Here is a 25,609-nt window from a genome sequence, read left to right as displayed (position 1 = left end):
TGAGGTCCTGAGCACTCTGGAGCAGGTTTTCATCAAGGATCTCTCTGTACTTTGCTCCATTAATCTTTCCCTGACTAGTCTCCCAGTCCCTGCCGCTGAAAAACACAGCATGATGCTGCCACCTCCATGCTTCACCTTAGGGATGGTGCCAGGTTTCCTCCAGACATGATGCTTCCACCACCATGCTTCACCTTAGGGATGGTGCCAGGTTTCCTCCAGACATGGTGCTGCCACCTCCATGCTTCACCTTAGGAATGGTGCCAGGTTTCCTCCAGACATGATGCTGCCACCTCCATGCTTCACCTTAGGGATGGTGCCAGGTTTCCTCCAGACATGATGCTTCCACCACCATGCTTCACCTTAGGGATGGTGCCAGGTTTCCTCCAGACATGATGCTGCCACCTCCATGCTTCACCTTAGGGATGGTGCCAGGTTTCCTCCAGACATGATGCTGCCACCTCCATGCTTCACCTTAGGGATGGTGCCAGGTTTCCTCTGGATGTGACGCTTGGCATTAAGGCCAAATAGTTCAATCTTGGTTTCTTCAGACCAGAGAATATTGTTTCTTGTGGCCTGAGAGTCCTTTGGGTGCCTTTTGGCAAACTCCAAGTGGGCTGACATGTGCCTTTTACTGAGGAGTGGCTTCCGTCTGGCCATTCTACCAAAAAGATCTGATTGGTGGAGTGCTGCGGAGATGGTTGTCCTTCTCATCATCAATAGTTCCTTCCCATCTCCACAGAGGAACTCTGGAGCTCTGTCTGAGTGACCATTGGTTGCCAACTCTAGGAAGAGTCTTGGTGGTTCCAAACTTCTTCCATTTAAGAATGATGGAGGCCACTGTGTTCTTGGAGACCTTCAATGCTGCAGAAATCAGAAAAATTCCCCAGATCTGTGCCTCGACACAATCCTGTCTCGGAGCTCTACGGACAATTCCTTCGACTTCATGGCTTGGTTTTTGCTCTGACATGCACTGTCAACTGTAGGGTCTTACCAAATCATGTCAAATCAATTGAATTTGCCACAGCTGGACTCCAATCAATGATCAATGGAAACAAGATGCACCTGAGCTCAATTTTGATTGTCATAGCAAAGGTCTGAATACTTATGTAAATAAGGTATTTCTCTTTTTTATTTTTTTAAACATTTGCAAACAATTCTGAAAACCTGTTTTCGTTTTGCCATTATGGGGTATTGTGTGTAGATTGATGAGGGGGGAAAACATATTTAATCCATTTCAGAACAAGGTTGTAACCTAACAACATCTGAGAAAGGGATCTGAATACTTTCTGAATGCACTGGGTATCCAACACTTTAACAACATGACATAGACTGACCAGGTGAATCCAGGTGAAAGCTATGATCCCTTATTGATGGCACTTGTTAAATCCACCAATCAATGTAGATGAAGGGGAAGAGACAGGTTAAAGAAGGATGTTTAAGCCTTGAGAACATTGAGACATGGATTGTGTATGTGTTCTATTCAGAGGGTGAGTGGGCAAGACAAAACATTTAAGTATATATAAATATATACGACTAGGTAATAGAGCGCCCAATCACCACTCTCGGCAGCCCGTTTGAGGTTCTCCACCATGGTGTCGTAGTGGATCCTGCAGAGCACCTTCTCCTCCACCAGGCCAAACTCCTCCCCCGTGGACAGCTGCCTCTTGCAGGAGAAGCAGGCGAAGCACGCCAAGTGGTAGGTATTGCCCTTGGCCCGACGCACCCAGTCGCTGGAATATATCTGGCGTCCACACTGGTCACACTTTGTACCGAACCTACTGTGAGAGTGTGAGAGAGTGAGAGAGAGAGAGAGGGAGCGAGAGAGGGAGCGCGAGAGAGAGAGAGAGAGAGGGAGCGAGAGAGGGAGCGCGAGAGAGAGAGTGCGAGAGAGAGGAGAGGAGAGGAGAGGAGAGGGCTGTGGCATTAATACTCTGCTATGTCAAAAAAGTAAAGGTGCAGTCAGAAGTTATTAAATATGTCAACTTTACATACAGAATATGACAATGCTTATAGGTGAATTGAACTAGCGAAATCCATGCATTTAAATGGATGCACAATGTTAAAAGCAACATTCTGACTGAACGAAAGCTTTCCTTTTATACTTACAATACCATCTTGATTGAGTGAGCTGTTTTGTCTTGTAGTAATGTGGTGCCTGCCTGTATTTCCTTACACCTTTACATTAACAATACATGTCATTTAAAAAGAAATATATTTTATAAATATTTTTGGGGGTCAATAGATACCCAACATAACAACAGGAGGGGTTGTGTTCGACACAGCCACTCATAATAGAGCCTGTTTGCATTCCTGATTTCTGTAAAGTTAATATTGACATAAGCGCAGAACTACTTGTTTTTCAAGCATGGTTCTGTTTTATAGATTGCTGTTCTGAACAATGGACAGTTCATTACCTGGCAAATGAATATGTAGCTTAAAGTTATTTCTTTTTGCAATAAATACCTATTTACAATAGGCCTATATCTAAAAAAAATACATACAGACTAATGATATATACACTACCGTTCAAAAGTTTGGGGTCACTTAGAAATGTCCTTGTTTTTGAAAGAAAAGCAAATTTTTTGTCCATTAAAATAACTTCAAATTGATCAGAAATAAAGTGTAAACATTGTTAATGTTGTAAATGACTATTGTAGCTGGAAACTGCAGATTTTTATCATTTTAAAAGACAAATTGATCATTAGAAAACCCCTTCCTAATGGGTTTTCTAATGATCAATTATCTCTTTAAAATGATAAACTTGGATTAGCTAACACAACGTGCCATTGGAACACAGGAGTGATGGTTGCTGATGCACTTTACAATAGTGCATCTAAATCTTTTAAGGGGGGGGTGAGAAGGATTACTTTATCCTAGGATAGGATAAAGTAATCCTTCTCACCCCCCTTAAAAGATTTAGATGCACTATTGTAAAGTGGCTGCTCCACTGGATGTCATAAGGTGAATGCACCAATTTGTAAGTCGCTCTGGATAAGAGCGTCTGCTAAATGACTTAAATGTAAATGTAAATAATGGGCCTCTGTACGCCTATGTAGATATTCCATTAAAAATCTGCCGTTTCCAGCTACAATAGTCATTTACAACATTAACAATGTTTACACTGTATTTCTGATCAATTTGAAGTTATTTTAATGGACAAAAAAATTTGCTTTTCTTTCCAAAACAAGGAAATTTCGAAGTGACCCCAAATTTTGGAACGGTAGTGTAAACACAGTATAAACACCAGGTTTTTGGTACAAAGGAATAATTAAATATAAAGCTAGTGTAGAAGAAGAAAGACGATGATATGCACACACACACACACACACACACACACACACGCACCACATACCACACTCCTGTGTTGTGTCATAGAGTCTGAGACAGACACGATGTCATGTTAGATTACTGCTTTGTTTCGCTGTCCTCTACTCAACACACTGTATTGTCATCAAAGAGGGCAGTAGATAGTCCGTTTAAAGTACACAATACACTTTGGAATGGTTTCACAGAGGCTTTTGAAAGCATGCTGTGTGTATTTGTGCATAATGAGTTGTATCCACTTTAGTTGTGTCCATTAGCAGCAATATCTGTAAACTGGAGATGCATGAGCTACAGAGTACCAAGCATTTTAAGTGATCAGGCCAGGGAAGGAAGGAAGGGAGTTGTGTGCGTGTGTGTGTGCGGTTGCTACTATAGCTTATTCATTTAGAGTTGAACACCATTCTTTCCCAGGGAAAAGGCTGAGACATCTTGCCAGCCAGAAAGCCAGCCAGGCAGGTCTGTAGAGTCAGTCTCAGACCCTCTCTTGACCTCACCATGTCATTTCTTAGTGGACAAAGCCCAGACTACATCTCTCTCTGCACTGGAGCCAGTAGAGCTTGGAAGCCACGCTCATTACAACTAATTCAGCTCCATGGTATCATCCTGTAACTGGGATAGGTTGCAGTCCAACTGGCACCCTATTCCCTATATGGTACACTACTTTAGACCAGAGCCCTATGGCACCCTGTTCCCTATATAGTACACGACTTTAGACCAGAGCCCTATGGCACCTTGTTCCCTATATAGTACACGACTTTAGACCAGAGCCCTATGGCACCTTGTTCCCTATATAGTACACGACTTTAGACCAGAGCCCTATGGCACCTTGTTCCCTATATAGTACACGACTTTAGACCAGAGCCCTACGGCACCTTGTTCCCTATATAGTACACGCCTTTAGACCAGGGGCCATTTGGGACGCACCGTGTACTCCTAGAAAAAAAAGGTGCCATCTAGAACCTTAAAGGACTTTTCGGCTGTCCCTATAGGAGAACCCTTTGAAGAACCCCTTTTGGTTGCAGGCAGAACCCTTTTGGTTCTAGGTAAAACTCTTTTGGATTCCTTCTACGGAGGGTTCTACATGGAACCCGAAATGGTTCTACCTGGATTCAAAAAGGGTTCTCTTATGAGGACAGCCAAAGAACACTTTTGGGAGATGCTGCCTGCTGCGAAATCAGTCTGCTGCCTTCCTGGTTTGCTATGATTGGTGATTGGTCATTACTTCAGCCCTTCTCTGTCTGTCTGCCAGTTCAAATAAACTAAGGCCTGATCGCTCAATACCCTCTTTTATGGTGTTGATATGACACATCTTAAACATCATAAACTATCAAATAAATGTAGTACTTTGATTGTCATATGTGCCCCTTTTTACATTGTAAAGAAAGGAAATTCATATGAGCACCACAATGCATACTTCACCCATGCTCTACCAAGGTTTTCCAGCACACAGCTTTGACCTACTACAGTAGCTATGTTGGTCTATTGTACTTGTACTTCTAGGCAGGTTGCTTAGGATTCAAAACCTTCTCAAACAGCCTAATTCATACACTTCATAGGGATAATGGACTTTACAGTGTCCTGCTATTAAAATAATATACAGTATATACACACTAATGTTCAAAAGTTTGGGGTCACTTAGAAATGTCCTTTTTTTTCCATGAAAACATACATGAAATTAGTTGCAAAATGAATAGGAAATATAGTCAAGATGCCGACAAGTTTATAAATAATGATTTTTTAATTGAAATAATAATTGTGTCCTTCAAACTTTGCTTTTGTCAAAGAATCCTCCATTTGCAGCAATTACAGCCTAGTTGTCAATTTGTTGATGTAATCTGAAGAGATTTCACCCCATGCTTCCTGAAGCACCTCCCACAAGTTGGACTGGCTTGATGGGCACTATTTACATACCATACGTCACAACAGCTCAGTAGGGTGACCGTGCTGGCCACTCCATTATAGACAGAATACCAGCTGACTGCTTCTTCCCTAAATAGTTCTTGCATAGTTTGGAGCTGTGCTTTGGGTCATTTTCCTGTTGTATGAGGAAATTGGCTCCAATTAAGAGCCGTCCACAGGGCATGGCATTGCAAAATGGAGTGATAGCCTTCTTTCTTCAAGATCCCTTTTAGCCTGTACAAATCTCCCACTTTACCATCACTAAAGCACCCCCAGACCATCACATTGCCTCCACCATGATTGACAGATGGCGTCAAGCACTCCTCCAGCATCTTTAATTTTTTTCTGCATCTCACGAATGTTCTTCTTTGTGATCCGAACACCTCAAACGTAGAATAGTCTGTCCATAACACTTTTTTCCAATCTTCCTGTGCCCATTTTGAGCCAGTAATCGAACCCACGAATGCTGATGCTCCAGATACTCAACTTGTGTTATCACAGCTGAAAACTGTTGTCCTGATTAAAGAAGCAATTAAACTGGCCTTCTTTAGACTAGTTGAGTATCTGGAGCATCAGCATTTGTGGGTTCGATTATAGGCTCAAAATAGCCAGAAACAAAGAACAACAAGAGTTTTCTAATGATCAATTAGCCTTTTAAAATTATAAACTTGGATTAGCTAACACAACGTGCCATTGGAACACAGGAGTGATGGTTGCTGATAATGAGCCTCTGTACGCCTATGTAGATAATTCCATTAAAAATCCACAGTTTCCAGCTACAATAGTTATTTACCACATTAACAATGTCTACACTGTAGTTCTGATCAATTTGATGTTATTTTAATGGACAAAAAATGTATTTTTCTTTCAAAAACAAGGACATGTCTAAGTGACCCCAGACTTTTGAACGGTTGTGTATGTTAATCCTCCAGTCCGTATTACCTTCAGGAGGAAAATCTTCTTCAGAAAGTCTTCCCCCAGCCCTCCTCTCAGCCCTCCTCTCAGCCCTCCTCTCAGCACCCCCCAGCCCTCCTCTCAGCCCTCCCCCAGCCCTCCTCTCAGCCCTCCCCCAGCCCTCCTCTCAGCCCTCCTTTCAGCACCCCCAGCCCTCCTTTCAGCACCCCCAGCCCTCCTCTCAGCCCTCCCCCAGCCCTCCTCTCAGCCCTCCCCCAGCCCTCCTTTCAGCACCCCCAACCCTCCACTCAGCCCTCCTCTCAGCCCTCCCCCAGCCCTCCTCTCAGCACCCCCAGCCCTCCTTTCAGCACCCCCAGCCCTCCTCTCAGCCCTCCCCCAGCCCTCCTTTCAGCACCCCCAACCCTCCACTCAGCCCTCCTCTCAGCCCTCCCCCAGCCCTCCTCTCAGCACCCCCAGCCCTCCTTTCAGCACCCCCAGCCCTCCTCTCAGCCCTCCTCTCAGCCCTCCCCCAGCCCTCCTCTCAGCCCTCCTCTCAGCCCTCCCCCAGCCCTCCTCTCAGCCCTCCTTTCAGCCCTCCCCGCAGCCCTTCTTTCAGCTTCCCCCAGTCCTCATCTCAGCCCTCCCCCAGCCCTCCTCTCAGCCCTCCTCTCAGCCCTCCTCTCAGCCCTCCCCGCAGCCCTCCCCCAGCCCTCCTTTCAGCCCTCCCCGCAGCCCTCCTCTCAGCCCTTCTCTCAGCTCCCCCCAGTCCTCATCTCAGCCCTCATTTCAGCTCCCCGCAGCCCTCCTCTCAGCCCTTCTCTCAGCTCCCCCCAGTCCTCATCTCAGCCCTCATTTCAGCTCCCCCCAGCCATCCTCTCAGCCCTTCTCTCAGCCCTAAACGTTTTGTGGATACATTTTGGTATGCTCTGGGAATTCTGTAATCTGGGGTAGACCATCCCTGAGAGAGCTATGTTTGATTGTGCATTACATGGAGGGAGGTAGCTAGGTCATTGAGAGGCCTATACTGTTGAGCATGATTAGAGGGTATATTCATCTGCAAGATTATTTAACATAAACATATTATTGAGCGTGGGAAAAGTCTTATTAAATGTCCCAACTATCAAAGCATAGACTCTTTCAATGCATCACAACAACACCCTCTGTTTGTAGTCACCAGGACCAGTCTGCAATTAACATTTTAATCACAGAAGGTTGATGGCACCTTAATTGGGGAGAACAGGCTTGTGGAAATAACTGGAGCAGAATCAGTGGAATATATATATATATATATATATATATATATATACACACATACACACACATACTGAACAAAAATATAAATGCAACATGCAACAATTTCAAAGATTTTACTAAGTTACAGTTCATTTAAGGAAATCAGTCTATTTAAATAAATTCATTAGGTCCTAATCTATGGATTTCACATGACTGGGAATACAGATATGCATCTGTTAGTCACAGATACCTTAAAAAAAGGTAGGGACGTGGATCAGGAAACCAGTCAGTATCTGCTGTGACCATCATTTACCTCATGCATCGCGACACATCTCCTTTGGATAGAGTTGATCAGGCTGTTGATTTTGGCCTGTGGAATGTTGTCCCACTCCTCTTCAATGGCTGTGCGAAGTTGCTGGAAATTGGCGGGAACTGGACAACTGGTACACGTCGAGCCAGAGGATCCCAAACATGCTGAATGGGTGACATGTCTAGTGAGTATGCAGGCAATGGAAGAACTTGGACATTTTCAGACTCCAGTAATTATGTACAGATCCGTGCAACATGGGGCCGTGCATTTGTAACCGGTGGGAAATGGCTAGCTAGTTAGCCAATAGCGTTTCAATCGGTGACATCACTCGCTCTGAGACCTTAAAGTAGTTGTATCCCTTGCTCTGCAAGGGCTGTGGCTTTTGTGGAGCGATAGGTAACAATGCTTCGTGGGAGGCAGTTGTTGATGTGTTCAGAGGGTCCTTGGTTCGAGCCCAGGTTGGGGCGAGGAGAGGGACGGAAGCAACACTTTTACACATTATCATGCCGAAACATGAGGTGATGGCAGAGGATGAATGGCACTACAATGGGCCTCAGGTTCTCGTCACGATATCTTATGTCTGCCCATACCATAACCCCACCGCCACCATTGGGCACTCTGTTCACAACGTTGACCTCAGCAAACCGCTCACCCCCACAAGGCCATACACGCTGTCTGCCATCTGCCTGGTACAATCGAAACCGGGTTGAATCCGTGACGAGCAAACTTCTCCAGTGTGCCAGTGGCCATCGAAGGTGAGCATTTGCCCACTGAAGTCGATTACAACGCTGAACTGCAGTCAGATCAAGTCCATGGTGAGGACGACGAGCACACAGATGAGCTTCCTTGAGACGGATTCTGGCGGTTGTGTAAATCCACAGTTTCATCAGCTGTCCGGGTGGCTGGTCACAGACGATCCCGCAGGTGAAGAAGCCGGATGTGGAGGTCCTGGGCTGCTGTGGTTACACGTGGTCTGCGGTTGTGAGGCCGGTTGGACGTACTGCCAAATTCTCTAAAACGAAGTTGGAGGCGGCTTTTGGTAGAGAAATTAACATTAAATTCTCTGGCAACAACTCTGGTGGACATTTCTGCAGTCAGCATGCCAATTGCACGCTCCCTCAAAAATTGAGACATCTGTGGAATTGTGTTGTGTGACAAAACTGCACATTTTATTGTCCTCAGCACAAGGTGTACCTGTGTAATGATCTTTGATAAGGCCAGAATATCAAATACCAGAATAAATGATCTCATGAATCTGTCTCTTCGCAGCAAAATCTGCAGAGCTGCAATTGTTGTATGCCCCATATATATATATAACATTCTGTTGGTGGCAAGAATTTTGTTTCATAATTAAAATAGAAAAAGTGTTGTTTCAGTGTATCACTTCACACACCATTGTTGCCATGGAATCGGTACATCGAAAGTCTCACTGTGTTCACTTACCTCCCTGACTTCTCCTGTCAGACAATCTGACATCGCTAGTCTCTCGTTCCTCTATCCAGGTCTGGTTTCACTCATGGCTTGCTCCTCTCGGTTTCTAGGGAGACCTCATCAGGGCCAGGCAGGAAGAGGGCGGGCAGCGGGGCGGGCTGATGAGGAGGGTTGGATACATACGGCAGCTTGCCCCTCACACACACTGTCGCCTCTAACCCCCATGCTCGCCGTTGCCTCCCCTGCAACACGGCAGCGCAGACGGCCACTCAGGTTACCATGTCAGCATCTCAGGGTGCCCCTGATTAGCGGTGCTTTGCAACTTCCTGTGTGGCCTGCGGCTCACAAACTGCTCACGGCTTGCAGGCTGGCTGGCTGTTTTTCTGTTTCGGGGCCTGGTTAAAAGAGAGGGTTTAGGTACTACAGCGTGTGCTCTGTCCTGTACCCCCTCCGCCCCCTGCTCACTCCTACCACCACCCCCCCAGGCAGAGTAAACCCACACTGATTTCCTGCTATTACGCCCCATTACAGCAGCTGTCAGTCCAGAGCCAGATGAGAGACTGACACAAACGATAAATATCTCCTTGTTTTTCTGTCCAGGGCCAGAACGTAAGGAGGAGGCCCTCGGGTCTGGTTTGCTCTGGTCCTCTCAGAACTCACACCAGTCATCAATCTTTTCTATAGCAGGTTGGTTGGTTTCTGGTTCAAACCAGTAAGGTTGAGGGGATTCAATCAACCCACTGTGGATTCACCTGACCAATCAATGACTACGATCCTCATACACAAACCAACCCCACATTCGGGGATGCTTTTGGTCCCAAACGCAATAGTGTCTTGTGAAAGCTGATTTGGTTCTGGATGCCGAGATTACAACCACAACAATGACACACCTCACTGGTATTGTACGGCTTTGAACCATGGCGCATTTCGCAATATAAAATCCTGAATTTCATATTTCTTATAATCCTCCTACTGTAGGGAATAGAAGATGCTTGAGGCAAAATGGGCAATGGGGCCTTATGATGTCATGGGGAATGGGGCCTTATGATGTCATGGGGAATGGGGCCTTATGATGTCATGGGGAATGGGGCCTTATGATGTCATGGGGAATGGGGCCTTATGATGTCATGGGGAATGGGGCCTTATGATTTAAAAAAAAAAAAATATTTCACCTTTATTTAACCAGGTAGGCAAGTTGAGAACAAGTTATCATTTACAATTGCGACCTGGCCAAGATAAAGCAAAGCAGTTTGACACATACAACGACACAGAGTTACACATGGAGTAAAACAAACATACAGTCAATAATACAGTAAAAAAACAAGTCTATATACAATGTGAGCAAATTAGGTGAGAAGGGAGGTAAAGGCAAAAAAGGCCATGGTGGCAAAGTAAATACAATATAGCAAGTAAAACACTGGAATGGTAGTTTTGCAATGGAAGAATGTGCAAAGTAGAAATAAAAATAATGGGGTGCAAAGGAGCAAAATAAATAAATAAATTAAATACAGTTGGGAAAGAGGTAGTTGTTTGGGCTAAATTATAGGTGGGCTATGTACAGGTGCAGTAATCTGTAAAATGCTCTGACAGTTGGTGCTTAAAGCTAGTGAGGGAGATAAGTGTTTCCAATTTAAGAGATTTTTGTAGTTCGTTCCAGTCATTGGCAGCAGAGAACTGGAAGGAGAGGCGGCCAAAGAAAGAATTGGTTTTGGGGGTGACTAGAGAGATATACCTGCTGGAGCGTGTGCTACAGGTGGGAGATGCTATGGTGACCAGCGAGCTGAGATAAGGGGGGACTTTACCTAGCAGGGTCTTGTAGATGACATGGAGCCAGTGGCTTTGGCGACGAGTATGAAGCGAGGGCCAGCCAACGAGAGTGTACAGGTCGCAATGGTGGGTAGTGTATGGGGCTTTGGTGACAAAACAGATTGCACTGTGATAGACTGCATCCAATTTGTTGAGTAGGGTATTGGAGGCTATTTTGTAAATGATATCGCCAAAGTCGAGGATTGGTAGGATGGTCAATTTTACAAGGGTATGTTTGGCAGCATGAGTGAAGGATGCTTTGTTGCGAAATAGGAAGCCAATTCTAGATTTAACTTTGGATTGGAGATGTTTGATATGGGTCTGGAAGGAGAGTTTACAGTCTAACCAGACACCTAAGTATTTGTAGTTGTCCACGTATTCTAAGTCAGAGCCGTCCAGAGTAGTGATGTTGGACAGGCGGGTAGGTGCAGGTAGCGATCGGTTGAAGAGCATGCATTTAGTTTTACTTGTATTTAAGAGCAATTGGAGGCCACGGAAGGAGAGTTGTATGGCATTGAAGCTTGCCTGGAGGGTTGTTAACACAGTGTCCAAAGAAGGGCCGGAAGTATACAGAATGGTGTCGTCTGCGTAGAGGTGGATCAGAGACTCACCAGCAGCAAGAGCGACCTCATTGATGTATACAGAGAAGAGAGTCGGTCCAAGAATTGAACCCTGTGGCACCCCCATAGAGACTGCCAGAGGTCCGGACAGCAGACCCTCTGATTTGACACACTGAACCCTATCAGAGAATTAGTTGGTGAACCAGGCGAGGCAATCATTTGAGAAACCAAGGCTGTCGAGTCTGCCGATGAGGATGTGGTGGTTGACAGAGTCGAAAGCCTTGGCCAGATCAATGAATACGGCTGCACAGTAATGTTTCTTATCGATGGCGGTTAAGATATCGTTTAGGACCTTGAGCGTGGCTGAGGTGCACCCATGACCAGCTCTGAAACCAGATTGCATAGCAGAGAAGGTATGATGTCATGGGGAATGGGGCCTTATGATGTCATGGGTCACGTAGAACATTATTATTGTGAAGCACAATACAGACAATTTCCACGTTGTAAAAAAAAATTACACCTCAATGATTGACAGCTGGACTAGAGTAAATAAACAAAAGTCTACATAAGCAGGTTCCTATGGCGCACACACACACACACACACACACACACACACACACACACACACACACCGATGTGGATCAGAACCACATACATTTTTCCCTTAGCGCCTGTTTAAACAGGAGGCCCAGAGACACATAGTGAGTGTGTGTGTGTCTGTATTTGCATGCGCGCACATGTGTGTGGTGTGTGGGTCAGTGTCTGTGGAGTGTGCGTGTGCGTGTGTGTGTGTCAGTATATGTGCAAGCATGCATGTGTGTGGAGTGTGACAGGAATCACGTTCAGAAACACATTGACCCGGGCTAGGCTGGGGGCTTTAATTGCGGGTGATTATAAACCTCAGACCAGTGGCTCTGTATAAGGTTACCATTAGCAAAACACCAGGCAGACCCAACTCACCGCTCTGAGCTGCTGAACCCTTACGGCATAAACCTCACCACCCCAGGACACACACACCCCCAACAAGGCCTACTCCCTTCACCTCTCCATGACACACACACACACACACACGCACGCATACAAACACACCTCTTTCTGCAGGGTCCTTTGCCATCATCTGAGGTGTGGGAGCAGAGCAGGCAGATGCCAATGTGCCCCTGGCTATGGCTCTGCCTGTTGGGCTAAACTGTTCACACACACACTGATATGCCAATGTGTCCACTGACTGTGGCTAAACTGATCCCTAGCCTCAACATTAGTGCCAGGCTCCCTCTCAGGCTTGGAACCATTAAAGCCCTTTCACCATGTCCACAATAATACATTAGCCAGCCAATCACATTCTGCCTCTAGTTATATTACCAACATGCCACCATACTCTGTGGCTGTCTCTCAAATGGAAACCTATTCCCTATATAGTGCACTACTTTCGACAAGAGCCCTATTCCCTATACAGTGCACTACTTTTGGCCAGAGCCCTATTCCCAATATAGTGCACTACTTTTGACCAGAGCACTATAGGCCCTGGTCTAAAGTAGTGCACTATATATAGGGAATAGTGCTCTGGTCTAAAGTAGTGCACTATATAGGGAATAGTGATTTGGTCTAAAGTAGTGCACTACATAGGGAATAGGGCTCTGGTCTAAAGTAGTGCACTATATAGGGAACAGTGCTCTGGTCTAAAGTAGTGTACTATATAAGGAATAGTGCTCTGGTCTAAAGTAGTGTACTATATAAGGAATAGTGCTCTGGTCTAAAGTAGTGTACTATATAAGGAATAGTGCTCTGGTCTAAAGTAGTGCACTATATAAGGAATAGTGCTCTGGTCTAAAGTAGTGTACTATATAAGGAATAGTGCTCTGGTCTAAATTAGTGCACTATATAAGTAATAGTGTGCCATTTGGGACACATATCTTGCATCAGTCTCCAGGAAAAATGTATCTGTATGATGTGGAATTATTCCGGAGGAAAATAAATACAACTAGAAAGGACCCGTTTGCAGCGTTAATAAGGGGACTTATGAAGGAAAATGATGGAGAGTTCTGTGGGTTTCATTGTGCTCGGTGTTGGACTCCTCTTTCCTACAGCAGATGGTCGTATCTCTTACAATAATATACTTTTACAAACTTGCCTACAGTTCTCTTCAACTGCTTTTTTGTTAAAGCTTTTGAATATCTTTTTGAACACCATAAAACGAAGCCGGCTGTCACGTGATTGGCCACTAATTATGAAGGAGAAATGCTGGACGTTCTGTGAGTAGTATTGTATTCAGTGGTGGACTCCTTTTTCCTACAACAGATGGTTGTTTTTCTTAAAATATACAACTTTACCAGATAAAGGTAGCAGCAACAACAAAAAAATGTATCTGGAAAACGTGTCATTAATCAGAAAAAAATATGTAAATGTGCATATTTCAACATATTGGTGATTAATTATTAGATTACAGGCAATGTTATCCTGCAATTATCAAATGTTTTTATATATAGGGCCGTGCTCAGCTGTAAAGCAATTATATCTGTGGTTCATATTCTGAACAATAACGAGTGAACCGAACAATATGTAACAATTTTGAGCCATAAGTGATCAACATCAACAGGAGTTATTATGGATAAACTCTGTATGATAATCTGAAGAGAACTCTGACCAATCAGCACGGCTTTGAACGTTGCTAGGTTTCTCATGGGCGTGGTTTTGCACCTAGTTTGGCGTGGTTAAAAACAACCCGTAGCATATGTCCAAATAACATGATCTCTATCAAATAAGAAGCTATAGTCAGGTCGTGTTTCACATTGATCCTGCATTATGAGAGATGCATTCAAATATATACTCAATATTAGTATTAGTAGTGTTTTGTAAACATATTACACATCTATCATATTGAAAATAAAAACAGTGCATTCGGAAAGTATTCAGACCCCTTGACTTTTTCCATATTTTGTTATGTTACAGCCTTTTTCTAAAATTGATTAAATTGTTCGTTTTTTCATCAATCTACACACAACACCCCATAATAACAAAGGCAACTATGCATGGATGGCAACAACAGAGTCACAGCGGTGTAAAAGGGGGGGGGGGGGCAATGCAAATAGTCTGGGTAACCATTTGATTAGCTGTTCAGGAGTCTTATGGCTTGGTGGTAGAAGCTGTTTAGAAGCCTCTTGGACCTAGACTCCGGTACCGCTTGCTGTGCGGTAGCAGAGAGAACAGTCTGGGGTGGCTGGAGTCTTTGACAATTTTTAGGGCCTTCCTGGATGGCAGGAAGCTTGGCCCCAGTGATGTACTGGGCCGTTCGCACAACCCTTTGTAGTACCTTGCGGTCAGAAGGTGAGCAGTTACCATACCAGGCAGTGATGCAACCAGTCAGGATGCTCTCGATGGTGCAGTTGTAGAACTTTTTGAGGATCTGAGGACCCATGCCAAATCTTTTCAGTCTCCTGAGGGGGAATAGGTTTTGTTGAGGTAGCTGTCTTGGTGTGCTTGGACCATGTTAGTTTGTTGGTGATGTGGACACCAAGGAACATGAAGCTCTCAATCTGAGCCACTACAGCCCCATCGATGTGCCTTTTACTGAGGAGTGGCTTCTGTCTGGCCACTCTACCATAAAAGGCCTGATTGGTGGAGTGCTGCAGAGATGGTTCTCCTTCTGGAAGGTTTTCCCATCTCTACAGTGGAACTCTGGAGCTCTGTCAGAGTGACAATTGGGTTGTTGGTCACCTCCCTGACCAAGGCCCTTCTCCCCCGATTGCTCAGTTTGGCCGGGCGGCCAGCTCTAGGAAGAGTCTTGGTGGTTTCAAACGTCTTCCAGTGAAGAATGATGGAGGCCACTGTGTTCTTGGGGACCTTCAATGCTGCAGAAAGTTTTTGGTACCCTTCAGCAGATCTGTGCCTCGACACAATCCTGTCTCAGAGCTCTACGGACAATTCCTTCCACCTCATGGCTTAGTTTCTGCTCTTACATGCACTGTCAACTTTGTGGGACCTTATATAGACAGGTGTGTGTCTTTCCAAATCGTGTCCAATTAATTGAATTTACCGCAGGTGGACTCCAATCAAGTTGTAGAAAATCTCAAGGATGATCAATGGAAACAGGATACACCGGAGCTCAATGTTGATTGTCATAGCAAAGGGTCTGAATACTTATGTAAATAAGGTATCTGTTTTTTTATTTTTAATACATTTTCTAAAATGTCTAAAAGCCTGTTTTTGCTTTGTCATTATGGGGTATTGTGTGTAGATTGTGATGAGGAAAATGTTTTGTTTCATCCATTTTAGAATAAGACTGTAATGTAACAAAATGTGGAAAAAGACAAGGGGTCAGAATACTTCCTTAAACCGCTGTATGCTCATGTTTACAATCCCTGGATGTATTCTTCATGATGTGAATCTGTTTAGAAATTCCAGTAACACATTCTCGGTTGACATTGACTTATGTTAGTTCTGTAGTTTAAGGCTCGATGTTGATTTGATAGCTGCTCTACATGCCTGCATGCTGTGGCACAACACAAGTTCTTGTTGGTGTTCAGTTCTCAATAGTTACACTGTGCTACAGCCAGACTCTGTGAAGGGTGATGAGAAAACATCTTGTGAAGCGTCACTTCACATTATTAGCCTAACACTGAAAATAAACCTTGACAGCTTCCATTCATGCCCTGTGTTGAGTACTCTGTAATCCTACATACAACATGAGACTTGACTTCTTAGCTTTAGCCAAAGAGTGTTATTCTCACGCTGCAGTGCATGTATGTATGTATGTATGTATGTATGTATGTATGTATGTATGTATGTATGTATGTATGTATGTATGTATGTATGTATGTATGTACAGTGCCTTGCGAAAGTATTCGGCCCCCTTGAACTTTGCAACCTTTTGCCACATTTCAGGCTTCAAACATAAAGATATAAAACTGTATTTTTTTGTGAAGAATCAACAACAAGTGGGACACAATCATGAAGTGGAACGACATTTATTGGATATTTCAAACTTTTTTAACAAATCAAAAACTGAAAAATTGGGCGTGCAAAATTATTCAGCCCCCTTAAGTTAATACTTTGTAGCTCCACCTTTTGCTGCGATTACAGCTGTAAGTCGCTTGGGGTATGTCTCTATCAGTTTTGCACATCGAGAGACTGAAATTTTTTCCCATTCCTCCTTGCAAAACAGCTCGAGCTCAGTGAGGTTGGATGGAGAGCATTTGTGAACAGCAGTTTTCAGTTCTTTCCACAGATTCTCGATTGGATTCAGGTCTGGACTTTGACTTGGCCATTCTAACACCTGGATATATTTATTTTTGAACCATTCCATTGTAGATTTTGCTTTATGTTTTGGATCATTGTCTTGTTGGAAGACAAATCTCCGTCCCAGTCTCAGGTCTTTTGCAGACTCCATCAGGTTTTCTTCCAGAATGGTCCTGTATTTGGCTCCATCCATCTTCCCATCAATTTTAACCATCTTCCCTGTCCCTGCTGAAGAAAAGCAGGCCCAAACCATGATGCTGCCACCACCATGTTTGACAGTGGGGATAGTGTGTTCAGGGTGATGAGCTGTGTTGCTTTTACGCCAAACATAACGTTTTGCATTGTTGCCAAAAAGTTCCATTTTGGTTTCATCTGACCAGAGCACCTTCTTCCACATGTTTGGTGTGTCTCCCAGGTGGCTTGTGGCAAACTTTAAATGACACTTTTTTATGGATATCTTTAAGAAATGGCTTTCTTTTTGCCACTCTTCCATAAAGGCCAGATTTGTGCAATATACGACTGATTGTTGTCCTATGGACAGAGTCTCCCACCTCAGCTGTAGATCTCTGCAGTTCATCCAGAGTGATCATGGGCCTCTTGGCTGCATCTCTGATCAGTCTTCTCCTTGTATGAGCTGAAAGTTTAGAGGGACGGCCAGGTCTTGGTAGATTTGCAGTGGTCTGATACTCCTTCCATTTCAATATTATCTCTTGCACAGTGCTCCTTGGGACGTTTAAAGCTTGGGAAATCTTTTTGTATCCAAATCCGGCTTTAAACTTCTTCACAACAGTATCTCGGACCTGCCTGGTGTGTTCCTTGTTCTTCATGATGCTCTCTATGCTCTCTTTTTTTTAACGGACCTCTGAGACTATCACAGTGCAGGTGCATTTATACGGAGACTTGATTACACACCGGTGGATTGTATTTATCATCATTAGTCATTTAGGTCAACATTGGATCATTCAGAGATCCTCACTGAACTTCTGGAGAGAGTTTGCTGCACTGAAAGTAAAGGGGCTGAATAATTTTGCACGCCCAATTATTCGGTTTTTGATTTGTTAAAAAAGTTTGAAATATCCAATAAATGTCGTTCCACTTCATGATTGTGTCTCACTTGTTGTTGATTCTTCACAAAAAAATACAGTTTTATATCTTTATGTTTGAAGCCTGAAATGTGGCAAAAGGTCGCAAAGTTCAAGGGGGCCGAATACTTTCGCAAGGCACTGTATGTATGTATGTATGTATGTATGTATGTATGTATGTATGTATGTATGTATGTATGTATGTATTTACAGACCTTTGTAAATATTGTGTAAAATGTGTTATATGAATGAAGCTGGTAAAATGTAGCATATCATCGAAAATATAACAGCATTTAAAGCAATTATGTTTTTACATATTGTATGTGTGTCAATTAATGTGGTAAAATATGAAACTGAACAAATAGCATTGAAAGCAATGATGAATGGTGTTATTGTGTGTAGAAACTGTAGAAAGGGTGTATGACAGCATGCTATTAGACAGTGGTTCCCCATCTTTTTCAGTTACTGTACCACCAACTGAATTTTGCTCTGCCCATTGTACCCCTGAAGTACCCCCCTCATGTGCATTTTACCAGTAGGCCTAAGTACCGCCTGTGGATAGACCAAGTACCCCCAGGGGTCCTAGAACCCATGGTTGGGAACCACTGCCATAAAAAAATAGACAAATAAATGGTAGTCTTCCAGGTAGCAGCAGTTAGAATCATTCTAATTTACTGTGAATATTTTCTTGTCTTTTGTTACAATTAGACAATCTCTCAAAATCATTGATTTGTCTGGATTTCTATTTGGTCATAACTCATACATGTTATGAGTTATAATGTTAATCTATTTACTGGCCTTTACTGGCACAAAGACACTAACAAGAGGTTAGATAACAATCGAATGACAAATAGTATCCCATATTACAATCAGATGAATCAGTTGATCTCACTTTCATTTTTAAATCAAAAGACGAGCTGAGCTGACGATCCATGGGCTTTACATTCAAAACAATAACAAATTGTTCTTAACTGACTTGCCTAGTTAAATAAAGGTTCCTATCAAAAAATTAAAATAAATAATATATTGGTGTACAATCACTTAATTTAAAACGTGTAAACCTATACAAATTAAGTTGTGGTTTAATAATAGTGTCTTACCATCATTATTACTGATGAGGCATCGGTGTTGTTGTTGATAGGTCTATTACTTCAAAATAATATTAGGCATTTTGCAATTGTTTTGTTGTTGTTGTTTTATAAATTGTATGATTTAATACATTTTAAATTCAAAACTGTATGGTAAAGAAGTAGTCTGCATTGATCGAATTTTCATCTTGAGAATGAATGTAGGCCTCTATATCCCAGCAATGTATAATTCCTTCAAAACACATCCCACTGCACCCTGCATATTTAAATCCTATATAATCAGAATCAAAATGATTTTGTAACACCTCAATATTTAGGCCAATGGTGTAGCCTCAACGATGGTCCTCGTAAAACTTAACCACAGTTAACTCCAACCCCTATTGTGCTCAAGCTTTGTATACCTGTTAAAACATTGACCCATTAAATGAGACAACCCGCATCTCACTATTGCATGGCCACACGCAAAGGAGTCAGGTTTTCATTTGGCAGGCAGCCGCAAACCTAACCTCAATAATATTTTAAAAACAAAGTTAAAAAAACTTACCCTACCTGAAATAATCCATTTTACAGAAGATCTCTTTGTTTTTGATGTAACAGCTGTTGTGTTGACGCAACGACGTCCGGCAGACAGAACACTCCAGACACCTCACGTGCCAGATCAAGTTATTCACCTGCAAAACAAAAAGTGGTAAAAAAAAACGCTGAAATAATTATAATTATAACAATAGTAATAATAACAATAACACATTAATATTCTGTTGGTATCTATCCGGTATCCAAACTATCCGTTTAATAATATTTCTCAAATATTATGCCATGGATTTGCATTCAAATTAATGAATCCAATTGTAGCCAATAATAACACAATAGACAACAGTAAAATAACATATATTCATTTAGGCTATTCTCCCCTTTGCAATGAATGAATTTTGTTCCCATAAAAAACATCCATATCTTATTTGGTATTTTGGTGGTGCTACAAAAATAGTATGACATTTCTGTTGTTTCCCTCTGTCCGGTAACCTTTAATTCGATATTTGATGACATATATCATAGTTCAATTGGCCATTTGACTTCAGATAGATCGTGCACACACAGGCTACATGCAGACTATACGAAATTGTTGACTATTGTTTGATTTTACTAGTGCCGTTAAAGTTAAAATAATTCCTAAACCGTGTATTCTGTTGAAGGATAATTCAGATGTTATAAACAATATATTATAATTGTGTTTTTTCCCCGATGTTTGTCACCGAACTAAGTTAAGTTAAATATCAGTTAAATATGAGCATTATGTTATTCAAAAATGATTCTATACTTCGTTCTTCGTGTAAGAAAATGGGCAATGTTCAAAATAAAGGAGTATGTCCTTGCAGCACTAGGTCTAGAATAGATGATTTAACAGACTAAAAATCACATGCATCAAATATAATTTTGCTTGAGGTTTTCTGAGTATTTTTTTTTAGAGAAGCAAGCAGACATGTTCATATAATTGAAAGAGAAATAGCCTAGAAAATAACCTATTTCAAGATTATTATGGTTGATGCATTTCATCCCGTCAATTCCTGATATGATCATTTCCACATGCCTCGTTTCCATATATAGACAAATTGAGACAGATAGCGGACTAAATGATCTTCGTAGTTTAGTAACACACTTTCTGCATCTCTGCAAAACACACCAAGCAGTTGTTTTTACTTGGAAGCACGCGAGTGCACGCAAGGCTGGGAGGTCTTGATGTGAAATTGAAAGACAGAAAAAACAACGATTTATGATACTGGCCCATAGATCTATGGCTACTGTCCTGTCCTATGTTTAGAATATAAATGTATGTCCAAACTGGTTATTCAGAAACCCAAAATTATATTTGCTTTTCATATTTTGGAGTATGCTTTTTTATTTTTATATTCATATTTATATTTAAACATTTCGTACGGAAGATAATATAGCCAACATGGATGTAGACTATGGCTTTGTGCCAAATACATCAAACATATTTGAAAGTTGTGAAGAAAAAAAAACGCTATAAAAGGGGTTTTAGATGTTTACATTTGCACACACTCTTGCATAGGCAAAAACATGCGCACTCCCACCTTGAGAATGTATCTGTCCAGGATCTCCAAACCGCAGCTCGCGCACACGTTCTTCCGGGTGGACAGCACCGAGGAGGCGGTGGAGGTAGGCGAGCAGATAGATGGAGTAGAGGGGGGACTCGGGGAGGAGCGCGTGTTCGACCGGTGGGATTCCCCGTCAGAGTGAGACTGCATGATAAACAAGACAATAATAAGGACATGGATAGGTTGTAAACACATCTGGGCCATCATACTTCAAATATTACAGCCTACAGGCTGCCTTCATGACCCGAGACATGCTTAGCCTATGCATCTTTAGCAATAACATGACAATTTACGCATGGCAATAAAACACTTAGCTTCAGATGCCATAATAACAGCATTGCAGAAATTGAAAATAAGGAATAACTTCTTACCATGACGTGTTCGGCTTCCACACAGCGCGAGGCACCGGGTGCACTCTGCTGCATTCCTGGAGAAATGACCTACAAGACCAGGTTTAACAGCAAGAAATCGAAGTCAACTCGCGGCTAAAGTTCCTTCCATCTCCAGCCATGAAATCATTGAGAGACATTGCAGCCCTGCAGCTATATAAAGCGTCCAGACAATAATCACGATTTCAACTGTTGTAGGCTATTTTGGGCCCTGCAACAAAAGCCCCAGTTTTAATGAAGCCATTTCACTTAACCCATGCCTCTTAAAGTAGTCGTATTTTCCTCGCAATCCAGAGAAACGAAGAAAAAAACGACCTGCAATTACAAATAGCTTGAAATGCTCATGATAAGAGGGACTCCGAAGTGTCAATTTCAACTGTCAATCAGAAAAGGCAACGGGCCACCCAAATAATTGCACATTTGATTTGTAATGGCAGTAATTAAAATCGAATTCTTCTCTGGCGAATTGGCATGTTGAAGAGGGTGGACTGCAAATCACACTGTTCATAATAGACGCGCGTGCCTATTCCTTGCGCAGCTGATCTTTGTACACAACCAGTGATTCCTGACTCCACTTTAAGACACAAAAAACCGTTTCAGTTAAGAAAGCAACATGATGACAGCAGACAGAAGATTAGCAGTAAGATCCCAGTGTAGTCTATACAATATCAACGAACAATGTGTGGTTTACCAGAAAGCAATCGAGCATCTTCTAATACTTTTTATTACGCATATATATTTACACAGAGTATCATTGTATAGCCTAGTTTTCGTCACATTACCTGTTTTGCGGGAATTCCTTCGGATAAAAACTGATCTCCCTCTGGTAGAGGGGCCAAGACCTCATTTTTCCAATACATGAAAGCACTTGGTATTCTGATATAGCTTAACGTAGGTTGAGTTCGCTTCCCAAACTCAGCGCTTTGAACTGATTTCTCTTTCATGCAAAAAAGTTGAGCGTCAATGGTATCATCCGTGCCATAGGTCTTCGGGGTTTTAATACACTTCTATTTTGCACCCACAGCGTGTTTTCCTTCTACACAACGATCGACGCAACGGCCTCCCAGCACACACGCGATATAAAGCGTAAGACGTTATTCTAGCCCACCTATATGACGGAGCTCTTGGGTGTTGCGGACGGACCGGCAAGTGGAGATTGCTCTTCAGAACGCGTTATTTAGAACACTTAGTACAATTCTTCCTTCCTCTTTGTTTTCCTCCGTTAGGGATGGACTTGCTGTCTACAGGAAGTGGATGGGTTGGCAGGTTTGCGCCAGATCGGCAAGAACGCGAGACAACTAGAGCAAGGCAGGGTACCGTCTCTCCAAGCGCAACTCATCTGAAGTGAAAGTTTAGTTGCGCCCCTTGTTTGGAGGGGGAGGGTAAACTTGTTGTATCATGCAAAGGTATAGGCTATATACGGCTCATGTACACGAACTTTCTGATAGAGCACTGCTACGATGGAGCTTTTTTTCCTCAATTGTCCATTTTTGTTAGTAAGAAATAACCAATTTAAAAATGAAAGTAAGTCTGACACTGGGAAATGTTGATTCAGGTTCACGGCTATTTTTATTTAGGTTTAATTGAAAAAACTATGGTAGGTGTTGATTTGTATTATTTCGACTTATTATGTTAGAATTTCACAATATATAAGTAATCCTATATATAATATTAGTTAGGCTATATATACTTTGTAGTATTTTACAAAGTTGACATCAAATCACACCCAAACATAAACAAATAGGAATGAAATACATGTATGACCCTTGATCACAAGATCAAGTAATCCATGTCTGTCTGGAGATGATTTAATTAAATATTTGTTGTAAACTTATTTAAAAGTGGATAGTCTTGAGAAACATAGCACTTCATCGAATCATTGTTTTTCATTTTGCAAAATTAAAAACACAATTATGCACCGTAAATAGTTAAGGTTGAATTATTAATGTTATACATTTATTCTATTGCATTCTTGGAGTTTGTGAGACTAAATAGACATAAGATTTCAAACGAGACATACATTTATTATTAAATTAGTTCATTTTTTTGATTATTATTGTTATCATAGGGGTTCATTTATTATCGCTGATTAGAAAAAGATTCAACTAAACGTACATGTTTGATTCTGCAAGAGGATCTATTGCAAATTTGACACAAAATAAATAGACAAGACATCTCATTCTCACCCCAAATATATAGGCTTTTTAATCCAATAATATATTGAGGGCGAATCTGTAGATGCTTTGTTTAGCTATGAAAAAGACAACTTCAATGGAACACAGCCCTGCAGCATCAAGCATAAAAAAATACCAACTAGTCTTATAGTTAATGTATACATGCTTGAAATGATCGATAATCAGGACAATATACAGACCAAGGCTGACCAGTTTGAGAACAGCGCGCATCTGGAATATTCGCGGTAAATCTGCCACTGTCATGGACATCACCGCAATGAAGGCGTTCAAAATGAGCACCAAGAGTTTAAGATGTTACCAAAGCTGTTTCGATCATCAGGGTTTAGCTATAATTTCACTGTACATTTATTTTGTATTTCTTAAAAGCAAAGCCTAATTTAAACTGATCCAGTCTGGTAATTCATTACGTTTGAATGAAATGATCTCACAGGTCTTGATCGCTAAATGAATCATGTCCGTTTCTTACCATTCAGGCTGCAGGCAGAGTTATCACGCGCCATTCACACGGGCATCAAATAGACACCTACATTTCAGCTGCCTGCAACACATTTAAATGGGAGTGCAGTGAGGCAGCACAAACATGGGATATCAAGTGACTCATTTCGTGATTGAAGAAAATCAAATTCGCGTTTTTTGACGAGACTATACTGAGGACTGGTATTACATTAAAACCTCATTGAGGATAGAGCTACTGTGCACAACATTGATGAGGAGTGGTAAATAGCGATGGAAATCTTCTAACCATTTGGCAGATCTACAAATTATGGGATGAAAAAAACAGCCCTGTAAACACTTCCAAAAAACAACAAGTAGGCTACAATACAGAAACATATGGGCATAACATTGAACTCAAAAGGAGAACAAACTAAAACAAAAACAAATATATATATATATATATATATAATAAATAAAAATACTATTTAATGAAGGAACCATGCATGAGTTGAGTGACAATGTAGTTTCTTGGTTTACTGGGTGTCATAGCATGAATAAAAATAGTTCCAATTGTACAAAGTTGCCATCAAATCACACTCAAACAAACATTAATTAAATACATTTATGACTTTTGATCACAAGAAACACAGAAAGGTGACAACTACTCAGTTTTCAAAAGACACAATTTTATGCCATGTCTTCCCTTTTGTGACTACAGACCAACATAACATGCTGAATAAGGGACTGAGCATGTATAGGAAACATTATATGATCCACTAAATCAGGGCCCATATTCACAAAGCATCTCAGAGTAGGAGTGCTGATCTAGGCTTCCCTTCTACATCATAATCATAATGAATAAGAGAAGGGACCTGATCCTAGATCAGCACTCCTACTCTGATTCGCTTTGTGACGACGTGCCCTGGAAAGTTGGTAATTATTGAGGCTAATAATGTCAAACTCCCAACACTAAACAGCAAAGAGAGAAATTAAACATTACAATGACAAAAATAAACAACAGTAAGATAAATTGAAGGTGTGATATTGTACACATCATATAATATATAGCTGTTAAAAGTGATTGAAAATAAGATTAGAAAAACAACTCAAATAAAAAATCCCTCCTCTCCCAAGTAAGAATACACACTAGCTCAAAATAAAGCAGACAATGTGAGGCTTTCACCTGTCAAATGGCTTGTTGTGCTGTCTGTCCAAACCTGAAGCCATACAGTACAGAGGTTTTGGTTTGGTGGCCTGATCTCTCCCACTGTAGCCTGGTCCCAGATCTGTTTGTGCTCTTACCAACTGCAGTCATTACCAAGCCAAACCTGAAGCCATACAGTACAGAGGTTTTGGTTTGGTGGCCTGACCTCTCCCACTGTAGCCTGGTCCCAGATCTGTTTGTGCTCTTGCAAACTGCAGTCATTACCAAGCCAAACATGATAGTCCAAACAGACTAGTGGAAGTAGCCTGAGTGCCAAAGTGGAATAATAACTTAACAGTTAGACAATATTCACAATTCCAGTAACTTGACCACAATTCCAGTAACTTTACTAAAATTCCAGTAACTTTACTAAAATTACCAGATTTTCCACAAATTCTGGTTGGAGGATT

At 42.0% G+C, this 25,609-nt stretch overlaps 1 protein-coding gene across 2 annotated transcripts in view; it reads right to left on the bottom strand.

The window, feature by feature from the left end:
- LOC115105981 (LIM/homeobox protein Lhx6-like) overlaps window positions 1-22,794 on the bottom strand; it is a 30,356-nt gene extending 7,562 nt beyond the window's left edge. Inside the window, exons 1-5 of one of the 2 annotated variants that reach the window (XM_029628540.2) lie at window positions 22,148-22,794; window positions 21,348-21,416; window positions 20,953-21,120; window positions 19,409-19,530; window positions 1,558-1,778 (exon numbers count right to left, since the gene is read on the bottom strand). In XM_029628540.2, the coding sequence (XP_029484400.1) occupies window positions 1,558-1,778; window positions 19,409-19,530; window positions 20,953-21,120; window positions 21,348-21,416; window positions 22,148-22,309 (742 nt within the window). In that variant the 5' untranslated portion in view covers window positions 22,310-22,794. The remainder of the gene's footprint in view (window positions 1-1,557; window positions 1,779-19,408; window positions 19,531-20,952; window positions 21,121-21,347; window positions 21,417-22,147) is intronic. The other variant, XM_029628539.2, reaches the window with a different exon arrangement.
- Window positions 22,795-25,609: the final 2,815 nt, after the last annotated feature.

This window comes from Oncorhynchus nerka, linkage group LG22 (genome assembly GCF_034236695.1).
Source record: "Oncorhynchus nerka isolate Pitt River linkage group LG22, Oner_Uvic_2.0, whole genome shotgun sequence".
Classification (NCBI taxonomy): Eukaryota; Metazoa; Chordata; class Actinopteri; order Salmoniformes; family Salmonidae; genus Oncorhynchus; species Oncorhynchus nerka.
Note: the sequence above shows the minus strand (reverse complement) of the source record. Positions and strands in the feature narration are given on the sequence as shown.